At 35.6% G+C, this 22,835-nt stretch overlaps 1 protein-coding gene across 4 annotated transcripts in view; it reads left to right on the top strand.

Moving 5' to 3' along the window:
• The window catches only part of PGM2L1 (phosphoglucomutase 2 like 1), a 72,445-nt gene that overhangs the window by 44,821 nt on the left and 4,789 nt on the right, over positions 1-22,835 (top strand). For 3 of the 4 annotated variants that reach the window (XM_054440937.2, XM_063672081.1, XM_063672082.1), the window contains 9 exons: positions 1,392-1,585; positions 5,599-5,788; positions 6,104-6,201; positions 7,216-7,396; positions 9,432-9,525; positions 9,835-9,964; positions 10,199-10,388; positions 14,232-14,365; positions 16,068-22,507. In XM_054440937.2, coding sequence (XP_054296912.1) covers positions 1,392-1,585; positions 5,599-5,788; positions 6,104-6,201; positions 7,216-7,396; positions 9,432-9,525; positions 9,835-9,964; positions 10,199-10,388; positions 14,232-14,365; positions 16,068-16,170 — 1,314 coding nt within the window. In that variant the 3' untranslated portion in view covers positions 16,171-22,507. Of the gene's footprint in view, positions 1-1,391; positions 1,586-5,598; positions 5,789-6,103; positions 6,202-7,215; positions 7,397-9,431; positions 9,526-9,834; positions 9,965-10,198; positions 10,389-14,231; positions 14,366-16,067; positions 22,508-22,835 lie in introns of those variants that run through there. The other variant, XR_010127703.1, reaches the window with a different exon arrangement.

Here is a 22,835-nt window from a genome sequence, read left to right as displayed (position 1 = left end):
CAAGGATGCCATTTTTATTTGGGGGTCTCAGTTCCAACTCCCTACCTTGCACATGGGCATTACAATCCAAGAACCAGACAAACGGACAGTTCTCAAACCCCAGGTAACAACAATATCAGTCCCACAGGCTTATCATTCTGCTTTTTAATTATTTTTTTCTCACTGCCTGGAGTTGTCCCTTTCCTCTTGTGAATTATGCTGTGCATTTAAGATAATGTTTTTTCTGTTTTATGTAGCATTTTGAGGTGTTTATAGAGAACAGGTTTTTAGGTCATCTGGTTAACCATATTCTTTGCATAGAGATTAGTACATAGTTCAGATTCAAATGTATTCTTCTTTCCTTCATTCAGGATGCAATAGAGGGGATTTGTGTCATATACATGGTAGAAGTCACCATAGATATTCTCTAACCTTCCAAATTTGAAATCCTATAAATTAATAGAATTACATATTCATGCTTTTTTGGTAACTGTTCCTAATGTCTTATTGATCAGGCTACTTGACAAACTGAAAGCTCATTGAAATTTATATGGATAATTAACACGTTAATTGTTAATAAACTATATTTTGTATGATACAAATTCTACTTTATAATAGAAAGATGACTTTTTTCTATATCACATAATATAACTACTTTATAATGTTAAGTTAAATAGTATCAAGTTTTAGGGAATATTCTGTGGTTTCTTGGATTATCTTTAGTAGATAGGTATAGGTTTAAGAGTATAATTGGACACTATGGCATATGCATATTATAATGTTATCATAATAATTAGCCCTGCTTGTATTTTACTCATATTGTTACTAAGGAAAATGTTACTAAGGAAAATTTTCTAAAAGAAAATCATATATAATCATATATAATCATTTGATTGAAGAGTCCCTGTAGAGTCATTACTATCTATATCTTTTAATATTTATTAAATTAGTCCTCCTATGTTGACATTTTTTACTTGATCAATTTGATATGCTTTATTTTTATTTTTATTTTTTATTTTTATTTTTTGAGACGGAGTCTCGCTCTGTCGCTCAGGCTGGAGTGCAGTGGCGCGATCTCAGCTCACTGCAAGCTCCGCCTCCGGGGTTCATGCCGTTCTCCTGCCTCAGCCTCCCGAGTAGCTGGGACTACAGGTGCCCGCCACCAGACCCGGCTAATTTTTTGTATTTTTAGTAGAGACGGGGTTTCACCACGTTAGCCAGGATGGTCTCGATCTGCTGACCTCATGATCTGCCCGCCTCAGCCTCCCAAAGTGCTGAGATTACAGGCGTGAGCCACCGCGCCTGGCCTCAATTTAATATGCTTTTTAATAAAGCTGAAGATCTCTACTATAGGTAAGAAAAGATCTGGCAAGCATTTTAAGTAATTATGGTTATATTTACTTATCATCTAGGTTTACTGGGAAACTGGTGCTCAGATCACGTCTCCTCATGATAAAGAAATTCTAAAATGTATAGAAGAATGTGTGGAACCCTGGAATGGTTCCTGGAATGATAATTTAGTGGATACCAGCCCGCTGAAGAGAGACCCTCTGCAGGACATTTGCAGGAGATACATGGAAGATCTGAAAAAGATCTGTTTTTACAGGTATCCAAGTGAGAATATCAGATAATACTACTTCAGAATAACATTAAAGAATGAGGAGAAGAAAAAGTGATAAAAAGTGTTATCTATTTATTAGATTAAAATTATAGCTAAGTAGTACTCATAAGAGTCAAAGAGTGGAAATAACCCAAGTAACCGTTAACTAATGAATGGATAAATAAAATGTGGTATATCCATACAATGAAATATTATTCAGCAATAAAAATAAATGAAGTAATTACATACTACAACATGGATAAACCTTGAAAGCATCATGCTAAGTGAAAGAAGCCAGTCACAAAGAACCACATATTGTATGATTCCATTTATATGACATATGTAGAATAGGCAAATCTATAGAGACAGAAATAGATTAGAGGTTACTTGTGGCTGGAAGGAATGAAAGGGTTGGGGGCTGGAAGCTATAGGTTATAAAGTTAGTTTCTTTCTTTCTTTCTCTCTCTCTCTTTCTCTCTTTCTTTCCTTTTTTTTGAGACAGAGTCTCGCTCTTGTCACCCAGGCTGGAGTGCAGTGGTGTGATCTTGGCTCACTGCAACCTCCGCCTCCCGGGTTCAAGCAATTCTCCTGCCTCAGCCTCCGAAGTAGCTGGGACTACAAGCAACCACTACCATGCCTGGCTAATTTTTGTATTTTTAGTAGAGACAAGGTTTCATGATGTTGGCCAGGCTGGTCTCGAACTCCTGACCTCCAATGATCCGTCTGCCTCAGCCTCCCAAAGTGCTATTACAGGTGTGAGCTACCACGCCCAGCCTAGAGTTTCTTTCAGGAGTAGTGAGAATGTTCTAAAATTGATCATAGTCATGGTTGAACAACTCTATGAATATAGTGAAAGCCATTGAATTGCACACTTTAAATGGGTGAATTATATGGTTTATGTATTATATCTCAGTAAAGCTGTTAAACAAGTTATACTTAAATATATGTATTTCCTCTATGTTAGATCAGTATATTTCTTTTAAGATTTTATTTTTCCTTAACCATTTCCATATTTCCATAATTATCTCTGTAACTCCTCTGTAAATAGCTAACACTATTGCTAGGAAGAATCCTGACTAGCTGAGTGTATTTTTCCTATCCTACAAAATAATTTTAGCTTTTTCTCAACTTTATTTTAATTTCAAAAATATACCCATCAAGCTATCAATTGTTTGCTTCTCTATCTAAAATGATAAGTGACAGTAAAACTAGCTAAATGCTACCAGCTCTAATCAATCTAAAAAGAATTTGATTCCTTTTTTATCCTTTCTGTCTTTTCTTATTTATATTTTTGTTTTTTAAAGAGTATATGGGCAAAAGCAAATTAACAAGTGAACCTAACTATCAAGCTGAAGGCATAATTACACAGAGAAGAATTATTTCAAGTGACTTTACAGTTATTGACTATACATTTCTAATGGGATATGTCCTAAGGATGAAGAACTACAAAGAAACCTCAAATTGTATTTGATAGCTGTACTGTTAGTGGTAATATTGATGGTTTTACAGATGTAGATATAAATAAATATATAGACATACATATATATATTATAAAACAAATGGGTAATTATGTTAATGTCACTAGGATCTAAGATTTTAGTTTAAGAGGAGCAAATGTAAAATCAAATACAATAATTTTAAAAGTATAATTTTAAATTTGAATTTGAAATATGTTTTATTTACCTAAAATGCTAAAACACTAGTTCTATTACTAAAAAGGCCTATGCCTACCCCTAAAGCCCAGATTGTGGTTTCTAAATACCATTTCCTAGTAAAAGGAACCAGGGCTCATTGGAAAAATGGATTCTCATCAAGGACTGGGGCAGAAAATGTACTAAATGAGGCTGAGATAACTTTGTTTTCCTTCCCATAAAGCAGGCTAGCTTTCAAAGATACTGGGGTCATATCAAAAGGATCTGGGAGCCAACTTGAAAGGACTCCCACTGACCAAAGATTAGATAGTTGGGCATCGAAAAGAATAATCACCTTAATGAATTAAAACATTAAACATAAAAAGCCCATGACTGTTAGTAATACTAAAAAAGCACTTTATTGGTCACCTTTGGGAGTTGCTGGACTGAAAATCACACATGCTGAAATTTGATAAATTCTAAATTTTCCTTCTGAAAATCAATAAATGTTTGAAACTTTCTCTTAATTTGTTCTGCCTTTTCTATATGAACTGAATTTTAGGGCTAATCAAATGGTTGATGAAGGATCATTATTTTTAAAAGAAAAATACAATAAATGCAGAAGAAATAATAGAATTTTCAAAATCACTATGTTGTGACCTCTAATAAATAATATATCTAAGTAATTCTCATCAAGGGCTGCTAAGACCCATAGGTGAAATGTTGATGGGAAATTTTTTGATGGAAGGATTAGGCTGACACTGGTGAATCTTAGTTTAACAGCATTAAAAGTAGAGTAGAAATTGTGTGCTTCCACCTGTGAGTCAATAGAAAATACACAGCACCTATTCTTGCCCAAAGAATTGAAACTGAATCTAATGTTACCTCTAAAGGCAGTTGCCTATTTACAGAAAAAATAGGATAGAAGAGCATGTTAATACCAAAAGGATGCAGTCTACATACTGGAGATACAGGAAATTCAATAGAACAAAAGGGCAAGTTTCTTCAATAAATGACATTTGGGTTGGGGAAGGAAGGGAGGAACATTTATAGATTAAAAGAGACTTGAGAGGCATAACAATCAAATTATATGGAACCTCGTTCAGCTCCTGCTTCAAGTAAAACAACTGTTAAAAGTATTTTTGAGACACTTGGGGAAAATTTGAACACAGATAGGGTATTAGAGGAAATAAATTATTGTTGATTTTGTTAGATGTAATGATGGTAATATGGTTATGTTTTTAACTACTAAAGCATTTTCATGTAAAGTAATATATCTTGAATAAACAAGACTAGATTGACAGACTATGGAAACATATTGAAGTGAGGTAATGGGTATATGGTGTTAGATATTCTGTCTTCCTATGCATATGTTTGAAAATTGTCATAACATTTTATTTTTATTATTTATCTTATAATAAATTGTGTTTTTTATGGGGAATAGTTAGTAAATGGTAGGTTAGGATGTAGAAAGTTTTGCTGTGGAAAAGACCAAAGAAACAGAGACTAGATGCTAATGGAAATGATGGCGGCGAGAGAGAATTATCCACGTATTAAAGTTCTCAAGTGAGAATTGATGGAGACCAGAGCAGAAGTAGAGGGGTTGACCTTTGATACAAAGAACGCTTCCTCATTATTATCAGATGGAAGAAGGAAAAAATATGGGTTGTCGGTTTGGTGTGGGACGATTAGGAAGTTTCCATCAAATGGCTCTGCGTCTCAATGATGTATGAGGTGAAGGGGGAGGAAAGGAAGAAGGAGAGAAGAGAAGGTACTAATTAAGTCACCATCTTGGAGAGTAAAAAAGTAAGCTTTTTGGGTAACAAAGTAGGATTGCCTGGCAGCATTGAGTATCCATTCAGAGTGAAGCTGTTCAATCCTTTTGTGAGATTTATTCTAGCAATATTCAACTATTTTGGTGCAAGCCTGGAAAAGGTACACATTTGGGTTCAATAAGATTTGGGGTATTGGAAGGTCAAAGTAGCCAGAGTGACATATAAGAAGGTGAGTGTAATTAGGTACTTTGTAATCTAAACTGGAAGTGAAGAAACAGGGGGTCTACTGGCAAGCGAGAAAGACCAGTTAGGAAGTGTTTGTGATGGTCTAGTGAGAGATAATACTTACTTAGACGATACAAGCTTAGCTTGTTCAGGGTATTGGCACAGCATATGGAAGGCAGCTGTCCAGGTCAGGAAGTTGAGCCACAAAGGGAGAATGCTGTTGAATTAAAACTCTTGATCTTTAAGTTAGTACTCTTGATTTGTTTGTTTGAATATCTTAGACCTCTGCTGAAAGCTTTAATCACATTTTTCAGAATTTGATTGTTTTTAATTATATCAAAGGTAAGAAGTTTTGTAATCATGATCTTATGTTGATTTTCCTTTACAGGGAGTTAAACTCGAAGACCACCTTGAAATTTGTGCACACATCTTTTCATGGGGTCGGACATGACTATGTGCAGTTGGCTTTTAAAGTGTTTGGTTTTAAGCCTCCAATTCCAGTACCAGAACAAAAAGATCCTGATCCAGACTTTTCTACTGTTAAATGTCCAAATCCTGAAGAAGGAGAATCTGTGCTGGTATTTTTTTTAATATTTAAATTATTATTAGTCTATTAAACCATCAGAATAGATAAAACTCATTGACAATTCAAAGATTACTTACAAAAGCAGAAAGGACTGTAGTTTACATCTTTTAATTGTATCGGAGTCATAGGCTGTGTTTTGTTTGAAATGTCTATGGTGGGTGTCCCTACTTTTGGCTTCTTATTTTAAACTTAGCTGAATTCTATGCCTTCTAAAACTCCTATCACTAACATTGTGCCTACATACAGGAACGTTAACATTGAATTTAGGTTCTTCGGTACAATCCAGCTTTTTGGGTCACTGTTTCAGGAACTTTCCCTGAGACTGGCAGAGAAAGAAAATGCCCGGGTAGTGCTAGCCACAGATCCTGATGCAGACAGACTGGCAGCAGCAGAACTTCAGGAGAAGTATGTAGAATCTGTTGTTTGATTAAAAGCTTGAACTTTGAAAAGCAATGTATTTTAAGTCTTACAGGCTCATTGAAAATAATGAAAAGATAAGAAAAGAACATAAATTTCCTGTAAATCCATTATCCAGAAATAACCACCTAAGTTGATACTTTGACAATTCTTTCCTGTCTTTTTAATTGAAATATTTAAAGATGTATTTGTTTTTATTAAATTATGATCATAGTTTTATATCTTGATTATTTTCCACTTCAATTGTACAAAGTGCTTCAAAAAATGCTTACAGTGTACGCATTTTTCCCTGACTTTATATATTGTTTGAAAATATTAATTTTTACAAAGACATAATATCCCAACAGATCGCTTTATGATGTAGTTATTTCCTAACCTTTTTTTTTTTGAGACAGAGTTTTGCTCTTATTGCTTAGGCTGGATTGCGATGGTGCTATCTTGGCTCACTGCAGCCTCTGCCTCCGAGGTTCAAGCAATTCCCTGCCTCAGACTCCCAAGTAGCTGGGAGTACAGGCATGTGCCACCACGCCTGGATAATTTTGTATTTTTAGTAGAGATGGGGTTTTGCCATGTTGGTCAGGCTGGTCTTGAACTCCTGACCTCAGGTGATTCTCCCACCTTGGCCCCCTAAAGTGCTGCGATTACAGGCGTGAGCCACCTATTTCCTAATCTTAGTCCTCTGGGCTGCTATGTATTTTTACCATTATAATGTGACAAATGTCCTTAAATAGAAAGGCTTAATTATTTATCATAATTTTTTCTCTCATTAAGTAAAAGAATAAATGTAATGATATAATAATTTTCCAAAAGATGTTGTACCATTCCTACTGTAAAATCACCCCTGGTCAGTTGGAAAAGAAGTAGTAATAAATGTTTTCTCAAAAATCCCATATGATAGTTTTTGATTTTTCCTAACTGAAGGATGGTAATTTGTAGGCCTTGGAGTCAAGAAGTTTTAATGAGAAGAAAGGTCTTGACATTGTATTTTCCTTCTCTCTACAGTGGTTGTTGGAAAGTTTTCACAGGGAATGAGTTGGCAGCTTTGTTTGGATGGTGGATGTTTGATTGCTGGAAGAAAAATAAATCAAGAAATGCTGATGTGAAGAATGTTTATATGTTAGCCACCACAGTCTCTTCTAAAATTTTGAAGGCAATTGCACTTAAAGAAGGATTTCATTTTGAAGTAAGAATCAATAATATCTGTGTGCTACTTTTTAAAACCTATTTCTGTATGTTAAAGACATCTCCCCACCAAAACTGACTTTCATTGATTTCATTTGTAATTCCTTTATTTTTCTAATTCTGTTAACACTTGTTCAGTCTCTTTTGATAATTTAGACACCTTGAGCCAAAATTCATCCAGTACGGTATATGAATTTCTGGGACTAAGATGAGATATTCTTTAAAAATTACATTAATACTTATTATTCCATACAACAAGTATCTGGTTTTCAGACAGGGAAAATATAGCTCCTGGTGACCCCATCAGTAACTCAGACTTCTCTCCAAAAAGTTGTGGGTGTCATCAACCCCTTGTTTAGGCTCTTCAAGCATGGTCTTAAGGAACTTCAAGCAGTCTTCTAAATTGCATTGTAAAACCCAATGATCCTACATCCAAAAAAACAAGCAGTGGCTCTCTCTCAGCCCAGATCATTAATCTTATGACCTTAAGACTCTTAAGCTGACCATTTTTGCAGCCATGGGAACTAAGTTGCTTTTTCTCTGCCATCTTTGCCAAATATCAGTGAAAATGTCCCTGGACATTTTTCTTGAGCCATAGTCAGGCTACAGGTCTTAACACTAATTGACCGAGTAAAAGAAAATTGTACCTGGCTTTATGAAATAGAGCTTTCAACCTTATGCTTTCTAAAACACAAATAGCAAAATAGAAGATACTGAAAGTTTACTCACGCCTAAGATTCTGATGTTTTCCTAGTTTATGTCTATAGCAAGAAGAAGTATAATGGGCACAAAAGAGAAAAAAGAACAATTCTAAAGACCACTATTATAATTTTATTTGCTTGTTTTTGTTGTAGCAGGGACGTTTTTGACTTTTTAATTTTTATTTTGTAGTAAGGTGGTAGAAAGGTGAATTAGGAAACAAGTTAGTAATGGTGAGCTTTAGTATTAGGGTGTATCACATACTCTTTCTGTTGACTTTGAAACTCTTTCTGTGTCTTTAAAGTGAACAGTAGCTCATCAGATGAAAAGTCCTCAAATCTAATTATTTAAAGAAGTACTTAGTAACTGTCTTGGTGGTTTTATTAATAGTTAGGACACAGTGTTATGAGAAGGTACACTTGGTTCAAGCTTATGTTATGCTAATATTAAAAGTACATCGCTAAAAAGCTTCATGACCTTTGATTACTCAGGGAGAGTAAATCCACCAACTTTCATAGGCACTCTTATATTAGTGGTCATAATATAGGTTAAAGGACAGTTTCTGATAAGCAGAAACTTGAAATTGAATCTTGACTCCATCTCTTATATTATATTGCAGTATAATTTTGGGCAGATTGACTTATCTTTCAAGCCTGTGTTTCAGCAATAGTGTTTTTGAGCATTAAAAAAAGATAACAGGGCCAGACGTGGTGGCTCATGCCTGTAATCCCAGCACTTTGGAAGGCTGAGTCAGGTGGATCACAAGGTCAGGAGTTCAAGACCAGCCTGACCAACATGGTGAAACCCCGTCTCTACTAAAAATACAAAAATTAGCTGGGCATGGTGGCGCACCTGTAATCCCAGCTACTCAGGAGGCTGAGACAGGAGAATCGCTTGAACCTGGGAGATGGAAGTTGCAGTGAGCTGAAATTGCACCACTGCACTCCAGCCTGGGTGACAGAGCGAGACTCTGTCTCAAAAAAATAATAATAATAATAATGTAAAGCACCTGGTTCAGTCCTTAATAGTAGGTGATCATAGTGTATATGCTTATTCATGTTACTTTGTGACTATATGAAGCACCACTTATAAATGCTGGTTTATATTTGGTGTAAATCACCTAGTACCATAATCTATAAATAGTAGGTCAGTAGTAACAGTGTGTGTATTTATGGCACTTTATTACTATATGTCTGCTACTCTTTATAAATCTTTGTGGACTGAAGATTATAGTAAAGATCATTATATGAATGTTGTGTGCATGTAGTGGCAGATTTTTCTCTAATAGGTATTTGTGAGACAGTCACTTAACTAGAGTGGCCTCCTCTGCATTTCAGGAAACATTACCAGGCTTTAAATGGATTGGAAGTAGGATAATAGACCTCCTGGAAAATGGGAAAGAAGTCCTTTTTGCATTTGAAGAGTCTATTGGTATGTAGTAAATATTAAAATCTTCAAAATTTGATTGATAATTTTTTAAAATGTAATTCTGTAGGAGGAGTTTTTTGTGTTCTGGTTTCATATTTTGAGTTGTAAAAACTACAGAGAATGAGAAATATGTAGATACATTTCTTATCAGAAAAAAAAAAGAACGAAAGTGTCCCCTAAATACATTCAGTATTGATGAGTTTCATCTATTACTAGGCTTTTAAATTTCCTGGTCCTTCTGAAGAAATGTAAAACTATTGAAATTATAGCCTTAAGTTTTCCTCTTTTCTAGTGATGGTTTTCAATCCTCAGGTTTTCTCTGTGGAACTTCAGTTTTGGATAAAGATGGGGTGAGTGCAGCTGTTGTGGTTGCTGAGATGGCATCTTACCTGGAAACCATGAATATAACATTGAAACAGCAACTGGTTAAGGTTTATGAAAAGTAAGTTCTACTATTATGAATTTCACATGCTAGATTTTTCTTTTATTCTCCTACCCTTAGTTTTCTAAATTTGTTTCTGAAGAATAGTCGATCCTTTTTTTAAAAGTATTAAAATTATGTGAATTAAGGACTGCCACTTTCTATAAAATACTGTAGTAGTCTGATCGTCTGTAATATATGCTTTTTTAAAGAGTTATCTGAAATCTAATTTTAGCACTTTGAATCTTTGCACAGATATGGCTATCATATTTCAAAAACTTCCTATTTCTTGTGTTATGAACCACCTACCATCAAAAGTATATTTGAAAGGCTTCGTAATTTTGATTCTCCAAAAGAATATCCAAAATTTTGTGGAACATTTGCTATATTGCATGTACGGGACATTACCACTGGATATGACAGTAGCCAGCCTAATAAGAAATCAGTAAGTACCTTTTTTTTTTTCCAAACAATTTAGAAAATTTCATGGCTCATGTCACCAAAAAGTCCAGAGGCAGGACAGATTTCACATGAGATTCAATCCAGTTTCCTCATGTTTACCAGTTTATTATAAAGGTGACAATTCTGGAACAGCCAGATGAAAGAGATGTATAGGGCAATATACTAGGGGTGGGGTTGGGGCCTGGAGCCTCCCAGCAAGTCCGCGTGTTTACCAAGCTGGAAGATTCTGTAAATACTTTAAAAAAAAAGTTTTTAACAGTTTATAATAATTCATACTGAAATAGGATATCAGCAGGACTTGTTTTCCAAGCACTGGTCATGACCCCACTGATCAAAACAGGATCTGGTCAAAACAGGGTGCAGTAAAGAAACCAGCCAAAATCAGCTAAAACCAAGATGGCAACAAAAGCAACCTCTAGTTCCCCTCACTGCTCATTATATGCTAATTATAATACATTAGCACGCTAAAAGACACTCCCACCAACACCATGACAGCTTACAGATGCCATGGCAACACCCAGAAGTTACCTTATATGGTTTAAATGGGGAGGAACCCTTGGTTCCAAGAACTCTTCACACTTTTTCTAGAAAATTTGTGAATAACTTGCCTCTTATTTAGCATATAATTAAGGAGAAGCTATAATATAGCTAGCCAGCAATCCATAGTGCTACTCTGCCTATGAAGCAGCCATTTTCCTGTACTTTGTGGCTCTGATAAAATTGCTTTCCTTTTTTTTTTTCCTTGAGACGGTGTCTCGCTCTGTCTACCAGGCTAGAGTGCAGTGGCATGATCTCAGCTTACTGCAACCTCTGCCTCCAAGATTCAACTGATTCTCCTGCCTCAGCCTCCTGAGTAGCTGGGACTACAGAAGCATGTCACCACACCTGACTAATTTTTGTATTTTTAGTAGAGACAGAGTTTCACCATGTTGGCCAGGCTGGTCTCGAACTCCTGACCTCAAGTGATCTGCCCGCCTCGGCCTCCCAAAATGCTAGGATTACAGGCATGAGCCACCGTGCCCAGCAATTGCTTTCCTTTTACTTTACTCTGTTGATTCATTCTTGAATTCTTTCCTGTGTGAAGCCAAGAACTCTCCTGGGCTGAGCCCCCCAGTGTGGGAGTTCACCTGCATCAATACTATAATAAAATGGTGAAACTTCAGGCCTGTGAGCTTCCTTAAGACTAGAACCCATTGTTTTGCTCCAGAGCATTTTTCAGTCTGCTAACTTGTCTCTCTGACTTTGATCCTATCCTTATCACTTCCCAAATAATCATGTATACTACCCTCAGGGTAAGATGTGTGGAATGGAGGTGGGGGCAGAGAGAGAGAAAGAAAAAGAAAATGGGCAATGATGCTAGATAATGTTGAAAATAACTGTAAAAGCCTATAATTTCAAAGCCATACATCTTTCTAATTTTAACTTCCTTTTCCAACCTTATTCCCTATACGTCCAGCCAAATAGAACAGCTTACTTACTTACCTACATGTATACAATTTTTTTAAATTTCTGCATTTTTGGTCCAGTTGTTTCCTTAGTTTGCCCATTTTTCCAATTTCTACAGGCCCATACCTCAGCCACTATAAGACTTAAGGCAAATATCACCTGTTCCATGTGACCTCTAGGCCTCATAATTAGATACTTTCCTCTTGTGCCTTCATTACATAGTGTGCCTTCCTCCTATTACTTTCTGTTTTATGTCGTCATTGTGTTGTACATGGCATGTTCCTTTCTGATGTACTTTTGTGCCTCACCAAGTTGCTGCCTATGTTGTAGCTGCTCAACAAATACTTAAATGCCATAGATTGCTGATTATATTCATTTTGTTATTGTTGTTATGATGATTATTAGCCCAAATTTCCATTTGTAATGTTCTTATGTGGTCTCAAGATTCTGGGGACATAATGTATTTTGGAAAATCTGTAGTTTATTGTGTAGAATAGTACCCATATTCCATTTTTGCATATTTATCCAATCAACAAATATTAGTTCCTGGTGTTGATATCCTGTGTATGAGTATATATGTGTCTATTTTTCTATCTTTGTAAATTGCTGGAAGAGAAGAATCATGTTTTGCTTCTTTTTATTTCTCTAGTTTGCTGTGCTCAAGTAGCCTTTGGTATAATGCTTTTTTCCCTCTTAATTCTCTTTAAAGTGTATGATATTCATTATTCAGGGTGCTTTTTCATCTCTTCTCTTCTGGTTCTTACAACAAGTTTGTAAGGTAGGTAGCATAGATGTTGTTATCCCCAAGGTTGCATAGTAAGTGTCAAAGCCTTCCTGAATTCTCTCTTTTCCATGTTTCAGATTAACTGATGTTCATCTGTATATTCATTTATCAGAATCCTTCTGTGCTACAGGTACACTAGGGATATAGCAATGACAAAAACACTGCACTCAAGAAAAAGTCTAGTGGGGAAATTGACAAGTAAATAGCAATTTACAAAATGATAAGTGCTACAAGGGGAGGCATGCATAGGATGTCATGGAAGAGACTTTGGGGGCTTATGCAAGACTTGCTAGAGAACTGTTCTGAACTGAGTTCCCGAGTATGATTAGGAGTTAGCCAGATGCAGGAGGAGCAGAGGGTGTTTCAGGCAAAGGGAACAGTAAGTACAAGGTCCAGAGATGAAAAAGCATATTCTCTTTCAGAGAACCACAGGTAGTTGTCTATAACTGGAATGAGGTGAGAAGAATGGCCTGCATGATGAGTGGGTTTTGAGGGGCAAACTTCCAGGCAGGAAGATCAGTTAGTACACTATGTCAGCAGTCTAGATGAGGTGTGATGGTCGCCTGAATTCAATATAGGAGCAGTGATGGAAAGAACTGGATAAAGTTGAGTTAAATATAGAAAGGACTTGCTACTCTATGGGCTGTGGGTGAAAAAGAAGGGAAGATCTCTGTGTTAAGTCACTGGTATATGGTAATGTACTGACCAAGAGAGGGGTCTCAAGGACAGGACTCATGGCTCAGGACAGCTGAGGAAAGGTACCACTGTCAACCCCTCTGGCCTAGTACAACCCTCACAGTCGCCTCGAGATACCTCGACAGATGGATGTGTGGACTAGCAAGAGTACCAGTGTTAATCCATATATTTAGTGTCAGTAAAACATCACTTCTTTTTTTAATTTTTATAAAAAATAGAGTTCTTTCTGCACCCCAGTACATGCAGGATATGTGCACTCCTCTTTGGAGACGATTGATAAACTGCGAAAATGCTTCGCAAATATAGAGGCAGTTTGGACTTTGGAACTTGGCTTCCGCTTCTTGTTCTACCACTTAGTTGATTGTCTTGAACAGGTTGTTTACTCTCTTTGAGCCTCGTCTGTAAAATGGCGGTAATACTTAATTTGCAGGATTATTGTTGAGGCCCAGAGATCATGCATGTGAGGTATATAACCCCATGCCTTAACTATTCAGTAAATGGTATGTTTATGAATTATTACATATAGGTAATCTTCATTTGTACTTTATAATTCTTTTAAAATATGTTTTAAACTTTCAATTGTGGTTAAAAAAACACATAACATAAAAATTAACTATCTTAACCATTTTTAAGTGTATAGTTCGGTAGTGTTAAGTATATTTATATTGTTGTGTGACAGAGCTCTAGAACTTTTTCATCTTGCTAAACTGAAACTCTCTATCCTTTAAGCAATAACTCCCTGTACCCCCTGCCCTGGCAACTGCCATTCTAATTTCTATTTCTATAAATTTGACGACTTTAGATACCTCATATAAGTGGACTATATTTTACAATTCTTGAAAATGAAACAACATGAAAAAATGCCAAGTATAATTAAGCTGTTGTTGCCATTTTGCATAGGTGCTGCCTGTGAGTAAAAACAGCCAAATGATTACATTTACTTTTCAAAATGGCTGTGTTGCTACCCTTCGGACAAGTGGAACAGAACCAAAGATAAAGTATTATGCAGAGATGTGCGCATCACCTGACCAGAGGTGAGAATTGATTTTTTTAGATATACATACAAAAGCTTTATTGAAATATAATTCACATACCATACAGCTCACCCACTTAAAATGTACAATTCAGTATGTTCAAAGTTGTGCATCCGTCACTATAATCAATTTTAGACCATTTTCATCACCCTTAAAGCCCGTAGCCATGAGAAATTACTTCCCATTTCCCTCCTTTGCAGCCCTCAGCAACCCCAATCTACTGTCTTTCTCTATAGATTTGCTTCTTCTGGGCATTTCATATAAATGGAATCATACAATATGTGGGCCTTTGTGACTGCCGTCTTTTACTTAGTACAATGGTTTCTAGGTTCCACCATGATTCAGTTGTAGCATGAATTTATTCTTTTTTTTAAAGTTTTGTTTTTTATGGCCCAACAGTATTCCATTGCATGGCTATGCCATGCTTTTTAATCCATTGATCATTTGATGGACATTCAGATTTTTTGCACTCTTTGGCTGTTTTGAATACTGTTATGAACATTTACATACAGGTTTTTGTGTGAATGTATGTTTTCGTTTCTCTTAGGTATATACCTAGGAGTGAACTGCTGGGTCATATGGTAGCTCTGTGTTTAACCTTTTGAGGAACTGCCAGACCGTTTTTTAAAGCAACTACATCATTTGGGAATTGAATTTTAAAATTGTATTGAATTTCTATTCTTGGAAAGATTCTCTGAGCTTTAAGTATTACGTGATTAACATAAGGAAATTATCATCAAATAATTTATGTTTATTGTCAAATATTCATTTTCTATGTCTAATATGACTTGACAATCTGCTCAGTTCATTTCCTTTTAAGAGGATGAATTGTGACTAAGTTAATTTCATAAACATATTCAAAGGCTACTTAAATGTATTAAAAGTACTGTCTCCTATAATATTGTAATTGCCCAATATATATTTGGGAAGGAGATTTTTTAGAATTGCTTTCAGAGTCCAAGCATGCTATACTATTTTGTATTTCCCCAAATCTTTGCATTTAAGGATAGATTTCATTTCCTTTGGGGGGATAAAGATCCCCTGAAGTCATTCAAAGCAGAATCTAAAGTAAACCAAATTGGGTAATGCTACATCTGGTTGAAAATGAAGGAAGATTATTAAAGTAATAAGAACTGATTTATTGTGTAGCTTTTAAAATGACTGTAAAGGCAGTTTAAAAGAGGCTTGCCTTGAAATGTTCTGGGCAATGGCAGCACCTCAGTGATGACTTTCAAGGGCCTTCTTTTAAGTGCATATTTTTTTTTTAAACATCACATTATTTTAGTCACACCTCCTTCTGCTACCTGAAAGATATATCATTCCATAACATCTGTACCGAATATTTTTCAAAGTATTTCAGGAAGCCATTTTCTCCTAACACCTGGTGTTTGTGTTCAAAGCCATTTGAACTTCATTCTCCTGACCTAGGAGAATTCTTTAGATATACCATCACTCCTCTGTTTATCATATGCCAAGGAACTCCTATTAATGCAGTTCAACTTCAGTTTGTGATACCAGTGTTTTCTTTGTGTGTAATTTTTTTTTTTTTTTTGGTCTTGTTTTGTTTTAACCAAGTGCATTTATCTTTTGTTTACCAATTGTTTAATGACTCCATCAGGACCTCTTAAAAAATAACACTAATTTAAATAAATTTTAAGCCTATGAAAATAAATAATTCCAAAACTCTTCATCTTTCCCTCAGTGACACTGCTTTACTGGAGGAAGAACTGAAGAAACTCATTGACGCTCTGATTGAGAATTTTCTTCAGCCCAGTAAGAATGGACTGATCTGGCGTTCTGTTTAGGGGTACAGCAATACATCATGACACTGTGTGGGCATATGGAACAGAGCAACTGAGAACTGCATACATTGAACCTTGTGTTAGCATTCTCTCTCTATCTCATCTGGCCAAGTATCTTTTTCCTTTTGTTTTCTTTCTTTTTGGTCAGCTGGCTAGACTAAACAAAGCATAAGTTTGAAATGAAATGGTCTAGAGGGAAATGATTCAAATTTTTTCATAATTCAAACAAAAGTTATTACACTAAAAATATTATAGTAACGTATTGTTCTTCCGTTAACAGAAACATCACAATTCAAAAGTGAGTTTCCTTATTATAGTGTGATTAAGCCTAGTTCTGTATCTTGTAATTGTGTATAGCATGGTAAAAGAAAAAAAAAGACAGGTAAATGTTATATAATTATAGGGTTAGTTAAGGAAATTAGTCCATAAAATTGGCAAGAAAATGGTACTTTCCTTGATTGTTATGAAAAAGTGTCATTGTGACATCACAGGTATTAATTTACAAATTAGAGTATTTGAAATAGGATATTTAGCATTTCTGTAGTTTAAAACAGATGTTACAATGTGTGATTTTGGCATGTCTGTTTCAGGTGCCCTTGGTGCAGTATAAATTTACTGTATGTATTTAAAATTCTGACGTTTACTGAACATAAAACAATAGTGGCAACACTCCTATTGGCTTTGTTCTTGTCAAATTTCTCAGTGCCTTCTCAGGGTCTGGTATGAACAGAAAAAACAGTGTTCCTGCATTTACCATAATTCAATCAGTCAATTTTCAGATAGCTAAGGAAAATCTTCCAAAATCTGTAGGTGCTTCCTCTATATCAAGTGAGTTTGCTGATTTTAAAATCTTAGGAATATAAATAAAGATCTTAATAAAAGCAGGCTTAATGTAGTTAAGGATCTTCATATTAGAATTGTGTCATTTATCAAACCTTTTATTACAGAAAAAAATCTGAACTGAGAAAGGAGCTCTGAATTTATTTGACAGTCTAACTTCTGAATTACATTTTTGTAAGTAGATTTATTCTTTTATTTTATGAAGTAATGTTAATTTTACTAAGAATAAAACATCCAAATTTTAAGTATTATGAAATACTAAAACTACATGTTTTAAAACAGAGGTCAAGTTTATTCTAACATCTTGCTGACTTCTATAGAATTTCTGATTGCATGACTATTATTTATCTATTTTTAGTGTAGGAAATAATTTTTTTCAAAAAGTCACTTTTGGGCTGGGTGCGGTGGCTCACGCCTGTGATCCCAGCACTTTGGGAGGCTGAGGCAGGTGAATCACACGGTCAGGAGTTTGAGACTAGCCTGGCCAATATGGTGAAACCCCGTCTCTACTAAAAATACAAAAATTAGCTGGGTGTGGTGGTGGGCGCCTGTAGTTCCAGCTACTCGGGAGGCTGAGGCAGGAGAATTGCTTGAACCTAGGAGGCTGAGAATGCAGTGAGCTGAAATTGCGCCACTGCACTCCAGCCTGGGCAACAGAGGGAGACTCCATCTCAAAAAAAAAAAAAAAGTCACTTTTGGCTGATCATGCAGTCTTCTGAAAAGATTTAATAGAGAAATGCTGTTTAGGCTGGGCGTGGTGGCTCACATCTGTAATACCAGTGCTTTGGGAGGCTAAGGCAGGAGGATTGCTTGAGGCCAGGAGTTTAAGTTACAGAACTATGACCGCACTGCCGCACTGAAGCCTGGGTGACAGAGTGAGACCTTATTTCAAAAAAAAAAAAAAAAAAAAGAGAGAGAGAGAGAGAAAAAGAAATGCTGTTTAATCTTCTTAAAATGTATCTTGTCCTACATAGTTCTCAGAATACACATGGGGTATAATTAGGAGATAACAATAACAAGACCTAAACAAATTGCTTATAGGAGATAGCACTGTAATTAGAGAATTTATTTCATATAAAATAATATTATAAAGTTTAAACTAATTAGAATGTTCCCTAAATCATGGTTTAGTTTGTTGCAGCTATCAGCTAACATTTGGTTGAGCTCATATAATCCAAACCTAATTGTCCAAATATTGTATTGCCACTATTGTTAATTTGTTCCTTCCTTACTTTCTTATTGTTGGATCTTATATGACTATATGACTGTAGATAATAGACAGCTAGCTAAATGTAGAGCACCATTTTTCTCAATGAGTTTGTTTTCAAAGGCTTTGCACTGGAGAAGAAATGTGTAGAATTTTTGTTTTATTTTTAAAATGTGTAAAACATCTTTTGTTTTATATGCTTTTGAGAATGTAGATTGTAATTTAGGAAATGGTGTATATTCTGCAAAGTGGTATAATGTTGTATATATGAAAAACAGGTATATTTGGTTTAGTTCTGTGTTTCAGTGACTGATAAACAAAAATGAAGCTAAAATGAATCAACGGCTCATTCATAGTTACTAAAGCCATGTCATGACTGTCATTCTATTATGAAGAGAACAGTTTTATTTGAGTGCTTTAATATAATGCAACATTTAAGTCATCTTAAGGTGAAAAGTTATTGAAGTGTTCTTATCTCAAGTTAACAAAATTTTACAAATGTTCCTGAAGTGTATCGATTGAGGGAATTATTTTATTCTAGCCTGTCATGAGTCTGTCTGAGCATGATACTTAACATGAACTTGATGTAGTAGGTGCACATTTGCCTAACAGGATAAATTCAGTGATAGCCCAAGCTGGCCAGGAGAGACAGAAGTGCTGGCTAGGAGGTCTCAGCCTCAGGCACTACATTGTTTATCTTTTTCTTTTTGAACAATATTGTGAAAATGATTGCATTCTCATTGAGCATGAAAGTCAAAACTGGAATTTTCTAGAGCTTTGGAGAAAAGGAGATAATTAGTAGGGCAAGATCAAAGCATACATTGGAAATAAACAGTAGAAATAAGCAAACAATATAAGGAGACACAGGAAATGCTTCTTGTGAAGGGCAAATGTAACACCACAACAGTAGGGAATAAACTGTGTCCCACCTGTTTACTTGTGTTTATTTGTTGTTATGATGAGTATGCACCTACCATTTTCCTTTATTGTGATCACTAAAATGAGGCCAAGGTTTAGGAGGTGAGAAAAAGTATCCCTTTTACAGATTCAGTTCCTGCTAGGATGTTGTATCAGAATCATGTGAGAACTCAGGAAGAGATAGAGCAGAAATAAAAAGGAAGAAAATGTAGATTAGAAAATAAGACTTCTGAGAAAAAGTTCAAGGAATAAAGATTGTTTGACTCTGGAGAGGAGAAAGCTGTTGAGATAGTTTGCTAAGTTTGCTAATAAAGCTTTATTGAGTCTTTTATTGAAGGGTTCAAAGTAAGAAATACTATGCCATAGTGTTCTCCATCTCTAGTGAAGACAGAACCAGAGGGAATAAGGATCTTTTTTTTTAAAGACAGCATGGAAAGTTTAAGATTTAGGAACTTCTTGAGGATAAATCTTCATAATATCTTCTATTCAAAATCTTTTTTTTATTTTTAAGGGAATAAAAATTTTAAAAATTAAGAGATATACAGATGACTTTTTAAGGGTCCTGCTTTCCAGCACATTTTTTTAAAAACTCAGGTTAGAACAAAAATGTCATAAAGGGCACTAAAAGTAACATTTGGGTTTCGCTCCATATCTAGAAGAATTTAGCTCACAAAACAATTTTTGTGTGTTTTGAGTAACTGATGCATAAGTGCAATGAATAATTTACCTGCTTCACTGTTATTTTTAATTTAACCTGGCAAATTAAGTGAGACTTGAACAAAATTTTGTTCATCTTGAAGAATGTATAGTGGCTTAGGTTATTTGAGGTTTTCGTTTTGAATATATATGTTGTTATTTGGATGTAGAAACTTTAGCAGATGGAGAGGTTCTAAAACATTGGATACTTTGGAATGTCTTTATATAGGAAATACACCTCCCATTTCTTAAGCAAGTTGCTTCTGGAATTGATGCAACAGGGATATTAGCTGTAGTTTAATGGATAAGTTGTTCTATGAGCTGCTGCTATCAGTATTTTTTTCCACATTTTCCATTGATATTTGTGATGCTTGAAAAATCCAAACATCACTTGGATACATTTAATTTTATGCCTTTTTCTCTCTACCTCCCTCTTTTCCTAGGCACCCTTGCACATTTTGTTACTGTGAAGGACTATTGCCCTGTTACCTCACTGATAAGAAATCTCAACTGTATTCATTCAGAATTCTTTAAGCTTAGTCATAAACTACATTTGTCTATGGACCTTTGGTTATTTTGTTAAAGTTGTCATTATATTTAAGACTTATTGTAGGAAGTAATTTTAAATCTATTTCATAACCTGTTTTGGTCTGTCTGCATACTGCTATATGTTAATTTATTACGGCCTTTTACAATTCACTTGTCGTCTGAGATTGCCCTAGAAACTGATGAGGAATGAGTCGTACTAACCAAAATGAATGGGCAATTGACCTAACATTCTACTTCAGGTTTCCTTGTACTTGCGGAGCCAAAGCACAAGATCTAAGGAAGTCTTATTCACATTTGTCCCTCAGAGCATCTTACCCTAAGCCATAGAGATATAAATAGTAAGATGAGAATTGCTCATTGTCTGACTCCTTGCACAGCATGACTTTAATTCTAGTTGGAAACAAAGTTAGTGTTGACTATTGGTTACCTTAAAGTATTCACCATACTATACATTCATTAGGCCATCTTTCCTCTTTGTTTATTCAAGACTATGTACTTATAAAGGAGAACCTATAAGAATGTGTAGAGTGACCAAATAGGGACAAAGTGACATACCTAGAGTTTACTGCTCAAATTTTTCCACTAGCGTAACCCTAAAGCAGAGGGGCATGATGAAGGGGGAAGGGGTTCTGAGAGCAAAATCAGAAGCAGCCTACCACTGACATGAAGTGTGTTCTGCCTTTAAAATGTAAGTGAATTTTGCATTCTCTATAATAAAACTTTTAATATAAAAATGATATGTTTAATCTTTACTGAAACTTATGCCACCACAAAGGAGCACCATGTTCATCACGTGGCTGCTCAGTTTTCTCCCCCAATGCCCTCACCCCCAGTGGCTGCAAATCCTTGAGCTACACACACTGGCTGTAGTGCAAGATATATAAACATAGGCCGGGCTCAGTGGCTCATGCCTGTAATCCCAGCACTTTGGGAGGCCGAGGCAGGCGGATCATCTGAGGTCGGGAGTTTGAGACTAGCCTGACCGACATGGAGAAACCCTGTCTCCACTAAAAATACAAAATTAGCCAGGTGTGGTGGCACATGCCTGTAATCCCAGCTACTCGGGAGGCTGAGGCAGGAGAATCGCTTGAACCCAGGAGGTGGAGGTTGTGGTGAGCCGAGATCGCGCCATTGCACTCCAGCCTGGGCAACAAGAGCGAAACTCCATCTCAAAAAAAAAAAAAGATATGTAAACATAGAACATAACTAGACTATTTCCTGCCCTTAGAATCTGACCTTCAGAAGGATTAACGCCAAACTAAACTGACCTGAAACAGTTTTGTTACTATTGGCATTCCTTGACTAAGAAGGACCACCTGATTCTCAGTCCCGAGAGTAGGAATCGTGGTTTATTATTTTTCATATCATACCACCTAGTTCAGTACCTGTTATAGAGTATTTAATTGCTGATAATAGAAATTAAGGGATTTTTAAAAGTAGCAAATAGTTTAAGGAACAATCAAAAAATGAATTTTCTAATTCAGTTTTTTGAATGAAGTCCCATCACTGAACTTTATAATGTAATGTTTATTAAGCAGACATCCCCTTAAATACTCAGCTTCTTTGGAGAGAGCAAAGCGTATCTCTCTGTGGAAATTGTATATAATGCCTGGTATTTTACACTCAAAGCAAGGTGTTGGCCAGGAAGGTAAAGAAATGGTGTCTATGTAGACTAATACCACTAGTCTAAGTGTCATTTTGAGCCTAGTAGCACTACCTTCCAAGTGAGTCACAACTAATTTGATCCTATTTGGTATGTTTTTGTCCACTGTTATGATTCATCATGTATCTTACAAGAGCCACTCAAGCAAGACTCTGCTTCTGTGTATGGTGAGGCCTTGTTGTTTCTAGGCTAGAATAAACTCTTTGTATGCCTCATTGAATATGCCAGATAAAATATATGCAGTCAAGAATGAATTATTTTTCTGACTAAAGTGTGTAGCAGTAGTTCAAAATTGTGCCCTTGTTTTAATAGTTTCTGTCAATATCTTCTCATTTTTCCCTACAAAAACACCAGGGTGTATTATAAGTACTGCCTGTGAGAATTTGCACTTTATGTATTTGTGTGTGGATTTCTTGTGGTTTTAGCCAAATGGAGTGTTATCAGTAATAAACAGGTCTCTTCATAGGCATGAGTTTCTGTGTAATTTTTATTTGAGATACTGTGTAGTTCATAAAGCTTGCTATCTAAACAGGAAATACTCTTGAAATACACACATCACATACCCTAGAATCCACTTTGCATCTAAATGAATATTCTGGCTTAGTACTCAGGAAATATTTCTTGATTGGTTTATCAGAAGTCCCAGATGTGAGAACTAACATTAAAGTTCTTATTTTTCTTTTCTTTCTCTCCTTAAGCTGATCTAATTTGTTTGCCCATGTTAGCGCCAGCTACTATAATAAGAGAAAAGTTTAAAGTTTGGAAATCTCTCACAGTAATAACTGTAGATCTATG

Source organism: Pongo pygmaeus, chromosome 9, assembly GCF_028885625.2.
Source record: "Pongo pygmaeus isolate AG05252 chromosome 9, NHGRI_mPonPyg2-v2.0_pri, whole genome shotgun sequence".
Classification (NCBI taxonomy): domain Eukaryota; kingdom Metazoa; phylum Chordata; class Mammalia; order Primates; family Hominidae; genus Pongo; species Pongo pygmaeus.
This window is presented reverse-complemented; position numbering and strand designations above follow the sequence as displayed.